The sequence below is a fragment of the Aethalodelphis obliquidens genome, unplaced genomic scaffold, assembly GCF_003676395.1.
Source record: "Aethalodelphis obliquidens isolate GAN/ISIS:26980383/991018 unplaced genomic scaffold, ASM367639v1 scaffold14, whole genome shotgun sequence".
Taxonomy (NCBI): Eukaryota; Metazoa; Chordata; class Mammalia; order Artiodactyla; family Delphinidae; genus Aethalodelphis; species Aethalodelphis obliquidens.
Window position 1 is genome coordinate 2,917,006 of NW_020837958.1, and position 16,079 is coordinate 2,933,084.

The 16,079-nt window shown below is 48.7% G+C and overlaps 1 protein-coding gene across 20 annotated transcripts in view; it reads right to left on the minus strand.

Annotated features, from left to right (window-relative positions):
* MADD (MAP kinase activating death domain) overlaps positions 1 to 15,951 on the minus strand; it is a 40,125-nt gene extending 24,174 nt beyond the window's left edge. For 15 of the 20 annotated variants that reach the window (XR_003434450.1, XM_027114777.1, XM_027114767.1 and 12 more), the window contains exons 1-15: positions 14,673 to 15,951; positions 11,275 to 11,434; positions 9,943 to 10,539; positions 9,228 to 9,531; positions 8,575 to 8,706; positions 8,039 to 8,152; positions 7,264 to 7,344; positions 5,243 to 5,421; positions 4,668 to 4,903; positions 4,312 to 4,468; positions 3,937 to 4,040; positions 3,141 to 3,331; positions 2,508 to 2,761; positions 2,117 to 2,256; positions 1,187 to 1,288 (exon numbers count right to left, since the gene is read on the minus strand). Coding sequence is in view for 19 of the 20 variants with exons in the window: in XM_027114777.1 (XP_026970578.1) it covers positions 1,187 to 1,288; positions 2,117 to 2,256; positions 2,508 to 2,761; positions 3,141 to 3,331; positions 3,937 to 4,040; positions 4,312 to 4,468; positions 4,668 to 4,903; positions 5,243 to 5,421; positions 7,264 to 7,344; positions 8,039 to 8,152; positions 8,575 to 8,706; positions 9,228 to 9,531; positions 9,943 to 10,539; positions 11,275 to 11,336 (2,653 nt within the window). In the remaining variant the exon portion in view is untranslated. The remainder of the gene's footprint in view (positions 1 to 1,186; positions 1,289 to 2,116; positions 2,257 to 2,507; positions 2,762 to 3,140; positions 3,332 to 3,936; positions 4,041 to 4,311; positions 4,469 to 4,667; positions 4,904 to 5,242; positions 5,422 to 7,263; positions 7,345 to 8,038; positions 8,153 to 8,574; positions 8,707 to 9,227; positions 9,532 to 9,942; positions 10,540 to 11,274; positions 11,435 to 14,672) is intronic. The other 5 variants (XM_027114774.1, XM_027114773.1, XM_027114772.1 and 2 more) reach the window with 1 other exon arrangement.
* Between the last annotated feature and the right edge of the window lie 128 nt (positions 15,952 to 16,079).

Here is a 16,079-nt window from a genome sequence, read left to right on the forward strand (position 1 = left end):
AGTGACGCTAACACCTTTCCATCCCTCACCTACTGAGTCTGTGGAGACTCACTCTACAGGGCTGGTTAGCTCCCTACACCTCTAGCTATGATGTCCTTTTGCCCATCTAGCCTATGTTCCCATCCCCACCAAAGAACATTCTTTAGATTCCTGACACTTTTAACACTGGGACGAGAGGTCAGTTAAAAAATACATGAAGCGGCTTCTCATTGTGCTTCCTTCTGTGATTAAATATTTCAGCACAAAATCCAGAATAAATAAACAGAAGTCAGAGTAAATTCAGAAGAACCCTTCAGGGCTTCCCTGGTGGCGCAGTGGTTAAGAATCTGCCTGCCAATGCATGGGACAGGGGTTCGAGCCCTGGTCCGGGAAGATCCCACATGCCACGGAGCAACTAAGCCCGTGAGCCACAACTACTGAGCCTGCGCTCTAGAGCCCGTGAGCCCCAACTACTGAAGCCCGCGTGCCTAGAGTCCGTGCTCTGCAACAAGAGAAGCCACCGCAGTGAGAAGCCCACCCACCGCAACAAAGAGTAGCCCCTGCTCTCTACAACTAGAAAAAGCCACGCACAGCAACGAAGACCCAACGCAGCCAAAAATAAATAACCAAAATAAGTAAATTTATAAAAAGGAAGAAACCTTCAAACTGTCAGAGATCACAAAACGAAAATCAAATAAGGTCTTAATTGCCCCTAGAAGCCAACCAATGCTATCAGGCCCGTTCATAGGGCCTAAGTTGACATGAAGCCAAAGTAAGAGGCTTCTTGACTCTATAAACACTGCCAGGCTCTTCACAACCATTCCCCGGGGGGGCCAGCTCTTTAGGACGGAGTTTGTCCTAAGTTCACGCGGTAGGAACCTGGCAGATGACTGGTGGCAGCTGATGAGCCCTATGTTAATTACGTGCCTCTGACAAAGGTTCCCCCCAGAAGCAGCAGTAATCCCCCAGTTGCCATTATCCTGTGTGATAGAACAGGGCCTTCTCTTTAGCTACAAAAGACAGTTTTCCATCTGAAAACCAGCAAGAACTCATGATGTGCAGTGAAAGCCATGGGAAGCGATATGAGAGGCAATGGCCGGATGGCCGGATCAAAGGATTCTTCATACATGGGGCTCCTGACAAGCACCCACAGGCCTGAAATATTTCCCAGAGGATCTTGGCTGGGCAAAAGGAGGGCTGGAGTTACCTTTCAGACTGGGGAAGGGCGTGGTTTTCTCTCGCGCTCCTTTGGTAGGCAGTGTGAGATTTGATAGACTGAAGCTCGTACTGTGGTTCCGATACAGACTGCCTGTCAAGGGGAGCGAGTGAGAGCACTGAGTCAGAGGGATAAAGAATCAGAGCATTATGCTCCAATGACCGTATCATCCTCTTCACCCTCCTCCTTTGCAAATGCAACCCCAGAACCTCTGACCTCGCTGAGAAAGGATCACGCCTAACTCGGGGCAAACAAAGGGGGCCACTGCCAGGACTGCTTCTAACCCAGTAACAACTTTCTCTGACGGCTTCCCACGATAACATTCAAGTCTCTCCTCTACTGCTGACCCAGCATGAACGCCGGCAGTTAACGCGCTTCTGGGCTGATGTGGGTGCTGTCCCTCCTGGGCTTCTAAACTCACCATCACAATTATCCCCCATGTCGGCTTTCTCCGGTCCCTAGTCTGTCTTTAGTCTTTAACTGACACCACCCCTCATTTCTGGTAATTTTCTCTACGCACAAGTCAACGTCACATAGATTTCAAGGCACGTTGATGAAAAAGTCCTTTCCCAGGCAAAGAAGATATTAGATATATACCCAAGTCAAATCTGACCAGAGTATTTCCACAAAATATATGTACAGTGTATGATTTTTAATATAATGATTATTTTTCAGTTAACAGCTAGCTGTCTTACCTGAAACAGACTAAAACCTCCAGGGATAAAGATAACGACTAATCTGTCCCTGTTCTTCGTTGACCTCCCCTGAAAATACCTTATTCGGTATCACCCAAACGACCTTATCCGGAGCTCGATAATGCCAACCCAGCCCTATATCTGAAGCTCTAAGCCATACCTGCCATGGTCAGGCCCTGCTGGAGCGAAGATGGGACAGAAGCGTGAGAGAGCTGAAGGCACTTACTGGCAAAAGACATGATGCCCCCGAAGCCCTCAGTGCTGTTGTTGGAGACGGTGGAGGTGGGCGAGCTCGCTCGAGAGTCTGACTCTGCATCTGAGTCACTTGCCAGTTTCAAGCTGTTGGGCCGCAGCAGCTTTTGAGCCCTTGAATGCACAGTGGCGCCTATAAGCCCCAGGCAGGGGTACCTCATCTTGGGCGTGTGGGCCTGATGCTACACTGCGGTCACCTCTCCCTCCCCACAGTTTCTAAATGCCTAGATCAAAGCACGACCCTCTGGGGACGCGGGACCATGAGAGCCTTCAGACTGCTCAGACTTTCTGGTTAACCCTCGCCCAGGGTCCACTGTAGTGAGGTCCTTCAGTCACCCATCTAGAAGGCAACCCCAGGCTCTCACCGACTGCCACTGACATGTTGGCTGAATTGGGGAGTGTAACCTTCCCCCTGCTCAGCATCATCTTCCTCAGGGGGAAAGCCATACTGGGGCTCGAAGTATGGATTATCATAGGTTCGCCGGCGCACTGACCCCTCTCCAGTTTCTGTCTGACGCCTGTCCACGTTCGCTTTGCCCATGCTGGGAGGCACGCTGGGGAGGGACTTGGAGATGCCTACCGCTGCCTTATCATCCATCTCCGTTGAGTCGGCAGGTTCCTAGGGGACATATTAAATAGAAAGGAGTCACCTGGTGCCCTGTGATGCCTTCCTATGTTCTCAGTTCAAGCCAGGCCTGTCAGGTTGCTAGCCTAAGGGGTAGCTGTGAGAAAAGATCTTTGTTATACCCCTGTTCTCTATCTCCACAAATTATGCAAAGGGGATCTCGGCTAACCCCTGAACAAAGCTGGATGTCCTTCTGGGGTCAAACTGTATCTCACAGGCTCTAAACTATAGGATCTACGGAGAGGAAGAAGGGGGAAATGTGGAGAAAGTAGTAAATTAATTGAATAGCTTCATCCTAGCTTTCCTAACAGAGCTGAGGCCCACGTCCCAAGTAACAGTCCTCCCTTATCCACTCCTCCAAGTCCTCACGTACAGAACTGGTTCCATGGATAATGGTGCTGGGGCTACTGCTGGCGGTGGTGCTGGAGCTGGAACGCAGAGGGGGGTTTTCCTGAGAGTTCTCGCTGTCTGGGCCAGGTTCCTCTGCTTCCTTCTGGCTCTGCAGCTCATCAATAGCTACCTCACTGGCATCCCCCAGTGCCGCGTGTGTCAGAGGATCCACGTCTGCCAAAACCCAAGGATTATGTGTATGGCTGATTCACTTTGCTGTACAGTAGAAACTAATACAACATAGTAAACCAACTATACTCCAAGGACTTCCCTGGTGGCGCAGTCGTTAAGAATCCGCCTGCCAATGCAGGGGACATGGGTTCGATCCCTGGTCCGGGAAGATTCCACATGCCACGGAGCAACTAAGCCCGTGCGCCCACAACTACTGAGCCTGAGCTCTAGAGCCCGCGAGCCACAACTACTAAGCCCTCGAGCCACAACTACTGAGCTCACGTGCTGCAACTACTAAAGCCTGTGCACCTAGAGCCTGTGCTCCGCGACAAGAGAAGCCACCACGATGAGAAGCCTGCGCACCGCAACGAAGAGCAGCCCCCACTCGCCGTATCTAGAGAAAGCCCAGCCAACGTGGCAACGAAGACCCAATGCAGCCAAAAAGATAAAATAAAATAAAAAATAAAAAAAAGTATACTCCAATTAAAAACTCATTTCAAAAAATTTTTTTAATTAAAAAAAAACAACAAGGATGGCAGGTACAGACCATACCATCACAGAACCCCAAACCCTGTCCCAAGCTGGCCAATTTCTCCAAGTACACTTACTAGGAGTATCACCATTGATGTCACATTTCATCATCTCACTGACAAAGTCACCAAGGGAAGAGTAAGAAGAGCTTGAGTCATCATAATCCATACTATCACTGCCGCTGCAGAGTGAAGAGCAAAAAAATAAAACAGAAAGAAGGGGCAGGGAGGAGAATCAGCATTAGGAAAAATAAACAGAGGAACACTCTTAACCCAAGGCCAGGGAGCAAGATAAAATAAGGAAACTAACGCAAAACAATCAACCAAAATATAACCCAAGGCTTCAAGGACTGACGTCTAAATCCTATGAAATTCTGCAATTGCGCTAAATAACGGCTAGCAAGAGCCTCTTAGACTTCAAGAACTGTCTTGCTGCCATAAGGGGCTGCTCACCTGTCATCAGTAGGGTCAGAGTCAGACTCGTGCTCCGGCGGCACGCTCAGCGCCTCGGCCAGGTGGGAACTGCTGTCATACACTCGATAGTGGACAGGCTGCAGCTGGTGGGTGTACCACTTCGGCTTGTCGCCTATCAGGGCTGGATCGAATGTGTCTACCCATGGAGGAAAAAAGGAGAGAGTCAGCAATAAGGGAAAAAATCAAGCAAAACCTAAAAGAAAGGTGGGAAAAAGTCTAAGGCAAAATCAGAATGGCAGGGGCAGGTGGAAGATTAGAAAGGGAAACAGCAAAGGGAAGAGCCATCAGGAGGACAAACGCAGAAGGAGGGGCAAAGCAGAGGCAGGTGGACTCACTGTTGTGAATCCGCTGAAAGGCATAGTTGGTGGGGTTGAGGATCCATTCTCCAAAGTACTCCACAGCCTGAGTCCTGGCCAGTTTCTCAGCAAAAGGAGTCTTCCGGGGACGTGAGGCTAGAAAGGAGCCAGCTTGGAAAGCTACCACGGGCCGGGGGAAGAGACGCAGGGTACGTGTGTGCATCTGAAAGCCCTGCAGCACGTTGGGGGAGTTGAAGAAACGGACCATGGCCACTCTGGGGAGGAAGGGGATGGTGAGATGACCTGAGTCCCTCGCCCTGCAGAGCAAGGAGGCCTCAGACCACCTCCCACAGTCATCATTTCACGGGCTTCCAACAGCAAGGGGAGAGGTATCTTAAAGAATCATCAATCCCCTTCTTCACACGAGGTCTAAGAGGCCTGCGAGTATGATTATTTCTTCTGTTTGCTTTTACTAAGGTGGCAAATGTAACCAAATATTATATACATTGTATACATGAAGAACCTCTGGCTCAGGGAGGTAATCTGCCCCAAGGTCACTGAGTGAGCAGAGACCCACTTAAGGGCTTGTGACTGTGGGGATGGCTTGGCTGTACCTGGTTGCGACATCCACAGAATCCACATCGTTGCCATAGATGAGTGGGTTGAATTCAGTGGAAGGTGTAGACTGCAGGTCATTAGAAGGCCTTCCCAGGAGAAGAGGGATCTCCTGGCCTTCGTGGAATTTCTCCAGATTGAGGATGGGCTGGGTGTTGAGACTCATGCTGGCGAGGGCCTGCGGAACAATAAGAAGTCCCTCAGAGAAGGCAGATTTCTGGGGCAGCCAGCCAATCTCAATTCCTAGAAAAGAACCTTCACCTTTGAAACAAAAATCCAAATATTTTAACCTTTAGAAAACAATCTGAATTATGAAATCTTCCGCTTAAGCCAATCTGACTCAAGGCAACGATCTAAACCTGAAGTCTGAGGCAACCGTTTTCAAATTTGTTTTAGCTACAAAATCTTGTTTTTCAATTGAAATCTACGTAGAAATATAAACAATCGAAACATGTAAAAGTAAAGCTCCTCTGAAGGACATAAGGAACCCAGAGCCTCATATGCTCGGGGGTCCCAACCTAAATCAACCCTCAGCGGCTCCATGGGGCAGTTTGAAAACCACTGGTCTAGCCCAGCAGTGTTTCTTAAATGTTAATGAGCATAGGAATCACCTGGGGATGTTGTTACAATGCAGATTCTGATTCAATATACTTGAGGTGATTCTGCCCTTTTAACAAGCCCAGGTGAGGCTAATGCTGCTGGTTCGTGGACCACACTTTGAATAACAGGGGTCAGGATACAGGATCTGTGAGCCCCAAAATCTTAGCTCCTACAAACATTTAAACTCCAATATCATATATCAACCTCTCCATCTCATTAGTCATACTAAAGCAATCATCAACAATGAAAAACACAGCAAAGGAAGACAGCTAGAGAACTTTCTGAACTTGCAATCCTCACCGGACTCTGAAGTAACAAGATATCATATTACATCAGTAGTGATGAAGCAAGTGAAAAAGAGAGAAGGATAATACAAAAATCACCCATTTATATCCAAACAGATTTCACCTAGAGGTATTTCTTTCTTCTTTTTTTAAAAAAATTATTTATTTATTTATTTATTTATGGCTGCGTTGGGTCTTCATTGCTGCGTGCGGGCTTTCTCTAGTTGTGGTGCGCGGGCTTCTCATCGCGGTGGCTTCTCTTGTTGCTGAGCACAGGCTCTAGGTGCACAGGCTTCAGTAGCTGTGGCACGTGGGCTCAGCAGTCGTGGCTCGTGGGCTCTACAGCTCAGGCTCAGTAGTTGTGGCACACGGGCTTAGCTGCTCCGTGGCATGTGGGATCTTCCTGGACCAGGGCTCGAACCCGCATCCCCTGCACAGGCAGGCGGATTCTTAACCGCCGCACCACCAGGGAAATCCCCACCTAGAGGTATTTCTAAGAACTGAGACAACACAGACAGAGATTCCTGAAGACCCTTCAAATGACAGATTCCTAAAAAGAAATACAGAGCTATCTACTGGTGGTCCTACATAACACATACAGCAGCGCAGAGGACCAGGGCCTCATCACACTTTACCTTCAGGTACTGTGTTCAGCATGCAGAAGAAGAAGAAAATCAATCAATGAAAAATGTATTTAAGGGTTTTTACTCAGAGAAAGGAATTTTTGAAGAAATGATTCTATAGGGACCAGAGATCAATTCAAGAGGAAACCATAAAAGGAGCCAGATTATCCAAACTACTGACTCCCTCCTGTAACACTGAGAGAACGCTCCAAGGCCATTAAGAATGGCAGATGGGACGAGCAGCAGAAAGTGAAGGGCTGTTTTATACAGCATTACAAGGATGAGAGGGTGGGAGGGGGCACACAGGGAATTAAAAGGAATGTAAAAAGCCCTTTCTGAGATTCACCCTGCAACCCAGAAATGGGATACATCTCCTTTTAAGCCCACCCAAGGCTAAGAAAATCTACTCCACTTGAAGTCTGAAAGGAAACTGGCTCTTACAATAAGAGCTGTCTGCCTACAGCAGTCCTATAGCTGCTTGCTTTTCTTTTCTTTTCTTCCTTCTTCACCTACCTGTTTTAAATGTTTTTTCAACTCTAGTGATTCTGGTTCTGGAAGGATAGGTAGCACTTCTGCATTGGTGGGGGCAATCACCTGCACCAGAAGAAAGATAAAAGGCATGACCTTAGAATTAGCTGCTCCAAAGTTTCTCTTACATAAAGGTAAGTAACAAGAATAGGAGGTTATATATATGGTATTATTATATATATGCAAACACATATATTATATACACACATATAAAATACACACATACACGTGTATATGACACCTACACACACCTGAAAGGAAATATTATACCTAAATGTTATTGGTGACTATCTCTAGATAATAGGATCATAGTTTTTACTGACTTCTTTATTCTTATTTGCATTTTCTAAAGCTTTACAATGAACACATATAAGGGCTACCTACCAAAGTTTGAATGTACTCACACTGCAGAATGTTAATATACTTTGTTAAAGTCTGCCGTTTCTTACTAGAAACTACACTCCCAGAAAGCCATTAGATGACCTACACCACAGTAATGATCCTGCAACCACAACTGCCCTACTGCTCTTGGAAGATGTGGGGAAGCATTTAACTCCAGCAAAACTAAATCTTATAATTCTTTGAGTCCTAACCAAGGCTTATTAAGCCAATAAAGTAAAAGCAGTATTTTTTAAAAAGTTGTTTCAATGAGTCTCATAACAGCAATCGCCCACAAACTTAGGAACTTCCTGGGAGTAATCTAGAAAAAGGGAACACAATCCTATTCTAGACCCTACAATGCCTCAGCAAAGAGCCTCACCCTACTGCTGTCCAGATCCACTAGCCATACGTCATCAGGCATTTTGAAGTCCAGTTTGTAGAGGAAGAAGCTGGCAGGGACCCCGATGATGTACGGCGTCGGAGCCAACAGCAGCTGTGGAAAAGACAAGAAACAAAACCAAAACCAACTGCGATCACGTATTGAGTCACGATTTTTCTAGATAAGGAAAACACAGGTCCACAATCCCTCTTCCAAATCCTTGAAGGTAGATGTGTTTCAAAGTTCAGAATTTTTCAGATTTTAGAAAAGTAATAGTGCATATTCTACATATTATGTAGCACCTGCAGTGGTGTAGCCAGCAGCCTATAATCGTTATATTAACTGTGATAAATAAAAAACATAAATAGCATAGGTTTTGCCACCAGATCAGTTCAGATTTTGTAGACAAATAAGTTATAACAAGGAATTCAGGACGACTACTGATTTACAACTTCTCTGGGCATTGAGCCTTTGCCCTCAGAGCTGGACAGAGTTAGAACAGAGGTGACAAAGCCAGAAGACACCTTGAGACTCACCTGTTCTGCGGACGCCATGCAGGTGGGCAGCAGTGGAATAACAGGAAACATATACTCCAAGGGATAAATCATTGCCACAAATGCCATCACAGACATGGAGAGTGCGTTGTAGTCTCGGGACTGCAGCACCACCTGCAACGAGCCACACCACAAGGGTTACCCGACAGGAGAAGGTCTGTGAGAAAACTGCTTCCCACACTACAATTTAGTTTCTGTTTCACCAAGTCTACGGCTCTGGGAGCTTAGTTTCCACACTTATCACTGCCTCACACCCCATCCTGCCTGCCGCCTCCCAGCGCAAGCACTGCAATAATTCTCCCTTGAATCACTCCTTGTCATCCTAGTTCTTGTACCCCCAAATTCCAGGGTCACTCATTGGAACAGAACGACTGAAATTTTCAGAGAATTAGGCTGGTATAGTTAAGAAGAATTCAAATGAGTGTCAAGCCCTCTGAATATATCCCACACGATACTAGTACCTTAATTCAACCCACACCAACTGAGTACCTGTTGTATACCTGGTATCGTGTTATCTCCTGGAGACAAAATGATGCAAAAGATGTAGTCCCTATCCTCAGAGAACTCATGGGTCTAGCCTCTGCCACATTTCGAAGCCCTTTCCCTAGAACAGTCTAGAAAGCTGGCCCTCTCACCTTGTGCTCTAACAGGATGCAGGTTAGCACCTGAAGACAGGCATCCACACCCAGAAGTTCCAAGGGAAGGTGCAGTGGGAAATCCACTAGGGTGAATCGAGAGGGGTCTGGAAGCGCAAAGGTCAGAGCTTGCTGGAGCTCCTGGGGCAGGACCTCAATGTCCACTCGCTTCTGCCCTGAGACGGGTACTGGGGAGCGCAGCAATCGGTAGATCCAGGCCTCAATCTCTCGAAGGTCGTGCAGAAGGGCACTTGACTTCTCCTCCACTAACAACGATCCAGTAAAGATGCGCCACATGGTGTCCCTGAGCAGCAGACAGCAGGAAACAGACGCATAAGCACTAGGAGCTGACACCCCACTGCAGCCCAGCCATAGAGGGTCTAATGACAGAAACTGGAGGAGCCCACCCTTTGGTCTCAGCTAGGATCACAGGGTATACATACGAATAACGACAAGGGCAAAAATGTATACACAGCAAGACTTACTGTCCTGCCCATCATGAAACACCAAATTCCTCAGCATCACTCCAAACACGATCATGGAAGGAAGTCTAACTCTGCAGTAGTCTTTTGCTTAGCACGGACTAACACAAAGTGCTTAAGGAGGTCTGAAGGACCTCAGGCTTTAGAGGAAAATTCCTACGCCCCTCACAAGCCAATGACACCTCAACTCTAGATGCCGCCCCTCTCTTCTGAGCATCAGCAGAGAACCGTACCTTTGTATGCCTCGAGGGATGCCCAGTTTCTTGCCCAGCAGTCGCTCACTACAGCAGTCCACCAGACGTTTGAGGGTGTACAGACACTCCCGGAAGGTGGAGAAGAAGGGGTAATGGCTGAGCACACACAGGGACGTCAGAGTGCTGTTGCGGGAACGGCTCTCCGCCTTGGCCCGGTGTTTGCCCCGAGGAGACTGGTTCACATCCGGGGTAGAGTCGGCACTGGGAGGCTGCAGGGACGGGCCACTCTCCGAGCTCTCGGTGCCAATCTCTTCTGAGATGCAGGTGGCGTGGGGTCCTTCCTTCCCACGGGACCCTGCCCCGGCCTCCCCCTTTTCCTTAGGCACGCGCTTTTGGAAGGAGCGGTAGAAGTTAACACAGATGCCATAACGCGTGACTCCGGTGTCCTTGTCGGTGAGAGTGAAGACAAAAGAGGTGTCCTCGCGCAGGCTCATGCGCCGTTGTCGCACACTCAGGCAGCCCTCTGGCTGGCAGAAGAACACGACATCCGGGGGCAGGGGAAACTCGGCGTGATCCTCTAACGGGTATCGCCGTAGCAGTTCTGGAGTCTGGGCCACGCTATCACTGCTCGGGTGCCTGCAGAACAGAAAGACAAATTCAGCAGCCTGAAGGGACAGAACGCTCTTTCAAATTTTAACCACAGTCAAGAAATAAATGCTCTTTTGGATAAAGAAACCTAGCTGCCGGACCTTGGAAAACATGCCACATTTAGCTGTAGGCTAAATGAGGTCTGTGCTGCCATGAAGATGCCCATCCTGAAATAAAAGGAAAATGGCGACAATAAAATTATCACTAACACTTTGAGATGACTAGCATCTTTCAAGGTGTATTAGCTAATGAATTCCCAAAACAGCATATGTAGAGAGAGAAGGAGCACAATGTACTTTTCCTTTGTACGAAATAAGGAAACTGAAGCGTATAGAGTATATTTGCTCAAAATCACAAAAACGCTAGTTAAGAGCAGAGTTTTGCTCTGTCTCTGCTCCTCCAGGCCAACACTCTCAATCTACCTGTTTTGTTTCCCTTACTGGCAGCAAGGTTCCCATCAGGGTGAAATAACAGAAGAAGAATGAGATATGCAGGGCTTCCCTTAACCTTCCCACAGGTTAAGACTCTGTGCTTCCAATGCAGGGGGCAAGGGTTCAATCCCTGGTCAGGGAACTAAGATCCCATGTGCTACATGGTGCAGCGGGGGTGGGGGGTGGGGAAGAATGAGATATGCAAAGCAACGTGGAAATGGGGAAGGGAAATCATCACAGATTTTGTGGCTATCCCAGATGACAAGACAAAAATCAGTCACTTCTTGGTTACCTGGCCCCTACGATCACTAGGTAGTCAAGTAACCGAGGACAGGACTTCTTCTTTTGCACCATGGTTCCGATTCATCAGTTCATCTCAGAGAAACTTCAAGGCACCAAGCATGGAATCAATGTTCCCAGGAGGAATCCTGATATTATCTGAAAATCCAAGTCTAATAGGAAAAAAGTACTGATAAGATCCATTGCTGTGCCTAAGGGACTCATCCCTCTCAGCTTCATCCCAGCCAGGGACATAGGTCAGAAGATCTTCCATTTTAGTACTAAAGATAGGAGAACATGACACTTTTCCTAGCCTAGAGCTCTGTCCAGGCTTATGAGCTCACAGAGTCAAATGTCAAGAAGTAGGATAAATAATGGCTCACCTCTCCGACCCTACAAACCAGCTCATTTCCAGCCTCACCCCTGGGGCTGTTTCTGTTTCTGAAAAACAGGCCTAGTCAGTCTAATCTGGACTCAGTTATTATGATAACAAAAATTAAGTCACTTTCAGGACTGCTCCAGGGTGGATCAGAATCAAACCAGACTCTCTAATCAGAACTAATCTGCACTCCTAGCTCTAGGTGGAAACCTAATTATTCTCTGTTCCAACATTCTGCATTCAGCTTGATGTGAAATTACCACATAGTCTATACAGTTAATTGCACTCAGACAGTAACAACAGCTGGCTACTCTACCCCATGCGTTCTCAAATGAAGAATATCTATGCCCCAATTGCTTCATCTAAACCATTTTTCTCCCCTCTTCAAGCAAGAAAGGGGCCCAGTGGCTACTGCTACTAGCTCTGCCCTTGGTGCTGAATCACAGTCTTCCACTTATATTCTGGTCCCAGGATTCGAATTAGTAATACAGTATACACAGATGAGGCCTTGTCCTTCTTTATCTTACAGAGATGAAGAATTAGATGCAGAAATAACAGTATTCCTGCAAGGACAGGGAGAGGTGCTCAGAGGAATTTCTAAGCCATAGTCCAAAAATTAGAAAAAGCTTACGTGTCTTAACTGTAATTTATTTCCTGTTGGGTCTCCATACACTCCTCTAAATAAAATGTTTCACTTCATGACAAGGTTACTTTCAGTGCTTCCAGTATTCCCCCTCTGTGCTCCACACTAAGACCCTGTTCACTGTACACACAGAAAGAATCCCATTACACTACACACACCCTCACTCTCTTCTTTGCTGCTGTGTGCACTCCCATACATACAACGTACACACTCCCTGTATGCTTAAGGCTCTATTTGATGTAGATGAGAAGCTCTATCTTTTTTCTCTCCTACTTATTAAAAAAAAACCAAACTATTTACAACACCTCTCAAATCCTCAAAATACTTCTCCCTCCTTTCTCTTGCTCCCAATAGAGGACCTGCAGGTAATAGGATTCAGTTTTGTCTCCATAGCAACTCTGGCTCCAGCACTATTTATAGCAGAGTCACCGCCCCTCCCCTGCTTGGGGACCGCACAGTGCTATCAGCTGCTACTCCAGAGCTGGCCAATGCCCATAATAGTTCATTCTCCTTGAATCTAGAGACACCTCTTCCACTGATAGCACTTACTAATTGTTAGGTTATCTTCTCCCCCATGTGCCTTTAGTTTGCACTTTGTCTTAATTCTGGATTTTGATAGAGATATCTCCTTTCTACACAACGAAAATGAAGTTCCCAGGCTTGCAAAATACTCATTTCTAGGCAACACTACCACCCCAAAAGCCCTTTGGGACTCTCCACTGCTAAGGACTCAAAAGCATATTGCAGAACGTGAGGCATTGCAGTATGAACTGTCAGAGAGCAGAGTTCAGCTCCTCCCAAGCAGAATGAGAAGGGGAGGGAAACACAGAAATGAAATGGGAGATGGGTAAAAGCATAATTCATTCTCTAAAGAATTATATGGAAAATGCCTAGTGAGAGCCAAAGTATCTTAAAATAAAACAGAATTTACAGGACCAGAGCTCAAGGCTAAGCCTTAAAATCTATGTTTATGTTGAAAACCAGGAGCCCTTTCCAAATAAAAATCTCAAAGATCACACCTGAAGCATCTTCTAATATATTAGGCATCAGGCCTCTATCCTTGGTGGGATCCCAGCCCCCTCTCCACTGAGAATCACCTGATAAAACTGAAATCATTATCATGCACTACAGTGCTCACCTCCCTCCAAAGCCACAAGGACCCAGAGATCTTGTGACTATTCTAGCCACTAGTGATAGGATGGATTTTTAGTCTCAACTTATATCTCATCAACAGCCACTGCCTTTGGTTTTTCAGATTGCAGAGATAACCAAGGCTTTTCTTCCCATTCTCTCCCCTCTCCCCTCCTCACGAAGACTCTAAATTCTCTCGCATTACCTATAACTCACTCTGTCTTCACATCCACCCACTCTGCCTCTTGCCTCAGCTACATTTACTAATGTATAGCTCCTCGTTCCTAGCCCCTATATTCCAAAGGCATCAAGCTCAAAATGCATACCTATCTGCTGAAGTTCTACACAACTACCATCCACTCCATCCACAGACCTTTAAATTATCTATGTCTTTTCAGCTTACAAATGGCCACATTAACCAACCCTTTGGATTCGCCCCTCATTTTGGGCAGGATGTCATAGTAAAACCACAGGAACCAGAGAGCGATATGACATCTTTGCTGACGTGAGCACAACAGGAGGCTCTCTCCCCTCCACCGCCTCCCCAGGCAGTGACCTTGCAAGCGCATCAGCACAGACGGGTCCAGCGTGGGGAAAAATGAGAGTAAAGAGGCAGGCAATAGGCAGGGTTGGGGAAGAGGGGAGGGCAGGAACAGGAGGACTAATTTAGAGGTGCACGAGGATGGGGAGGGAAGCAGTTGCAGGAAAAACTGAACGGTGTCTCCACTCTCCAACAAGCCAATTTTGAAACACCAAATTAAAAAAAAAATTTTTTTTTTTAAAGAACCAAACGTGCTTTTCAAACCCTAACCAAAAATAAGGCGCGCGGGTGCGCGCACACAAATACACTCACGCACATACACACGCACACACACGAGCCATGTGGCTAGCACGGCTCGGGCCCCGAGCTGGACAGCTCTGGCCGCCCCCTCACCTGCTGGACAGTTCTCCCCCGCCCCCGCCCCGGAACCAAGACCGCCCGCCAGACCCGCAGGAATCTCGCCCTGCAGCCGCGAGCTGCGCCTAGGCTCGGAGCCCGAACCCCCTCGGCGGCCCGGACGCCCCCACCTCTAGCCCCACCCTCTTCCTTACGGACCCCTCCTGTCCCTCTCGAGACCTACGCCCCCTCACACTCCTTTAGGGCCTCCTTAGAGGCTTTAGGGCCCTAGAGCCCCTGTTTCCTCCCAGAGTCCGTTTCTCCCGGGGAGCCTCGTCCCAAACACCCTTCCGGGGCCCCCAGCGGCCCGGACCCTCCTACCTCCCGAGCCTCGGGGGACCGGCCAGGTTCGGCCAGACGTCCCCCGGCAGCCGAGCGTCAGTCGCTCCTCGGCGCGGGCGCCGCTCCGAGCGCACGCCAGTTCCGCGTCTGCACCGTGAGCCGTGTACCACTCCGACTCGGTGAAGGAGGGGGAGGCTGAGGGGCCAGGGGCCGGACCATCCACCCCCGGGGGGACAGGGCTGCACCAAGCCGAGCGCTGCAGGGTGGAGCCGGACCTCGGGAGAGAGATGGCTACGCACACACCTATGCTTGTGGGAGTGGGAACGCGATGGGGAGCGCTGGGCCAGACCAGCGCCTCTACGTGACAAGGGGAGGACCCAAAGGAATACTTTTTGTTTGGGTTGCGCGCAAACATTTTAATTCGACACGGAAACAGAGCCCATTTCGATGAACTGCGGATGAATCTGGAATCGACGTCTCAAGATAAGCTGCCCTAGGACTTTCTCACCGTTCCCCTCACCTCATCTACCTCCCCCGCTCGCGCTTTGGAAGTGCCCAGCCGCGTGGGCAGGAAAGCCTGCGGCCGCGGCGGTGGAGCCTACCAATTCAGGGGCGGCGGGGGGACTTGAGGCCGGAAGGCGCGGCCGCGGCATCTCCTCCACCCCGTGCGCTCCAAGGCAGGGGGCGTGAGCGGTGCCGCGGTGCGCGCTGGGAGAGGGAGTCCAGCCCTCCCGCGAGGCTAAACCCCGGACACAGCAGCCTACCCCTGGCCTCAGGGAACTTTTCTCGCTGTCCCACAGGGCCTGCGGGCCAAGAGGAAGGATTGTTGTACCTTCTTAAATATCAATGGAGAAACCAAGGCATTATACCCGCGCGCACGAACACAGGTGCACGACTGAGGCGTTAGTTCCGAAAATCCAACACCCTCTCCCTCACAGAAAGGCAACACGATCCCACCGGGATCACTGAAGGGGGGCAAGGGCGCGTCCCAGCCTCAGCACTTCATTGACCCTTACATCGCAATGGGGCTGGTGAAAGGAGGTCCCCACTCACTGCCAAGGCTGTCACTTGTGACTTGTCTCCCTCCTCTGAGTCTGGAAACGGACCCGCAAGGACACAAGCTTCCCTCCTGTGTTGTCGGGCCCCACCCCCATTCCAGAAATTGGTTTCTCTCATTCTGAATTCGTTTTGGCCTTCCTGTACAAACAGTGCCAGGCCTATCGGTGAGGCAGCCCGGAGGCATTTATGGCCAAGCCGCAGGGTGACAGTGGAGAATTTATCTTGGGGCCCTATGGAGAAAACAGGAAGTGGTAGAGGCAGGATGGGCAGGGCCTTGGAGAACCTTGTGCAAAGTGGCCCCCAGGTTCATCCATTGGGCCCGGTTAGTACAGTCTTCACATGGAGCACCGTTTTACCAGGATCCCTACTACCCAGCAGCCACAAAAC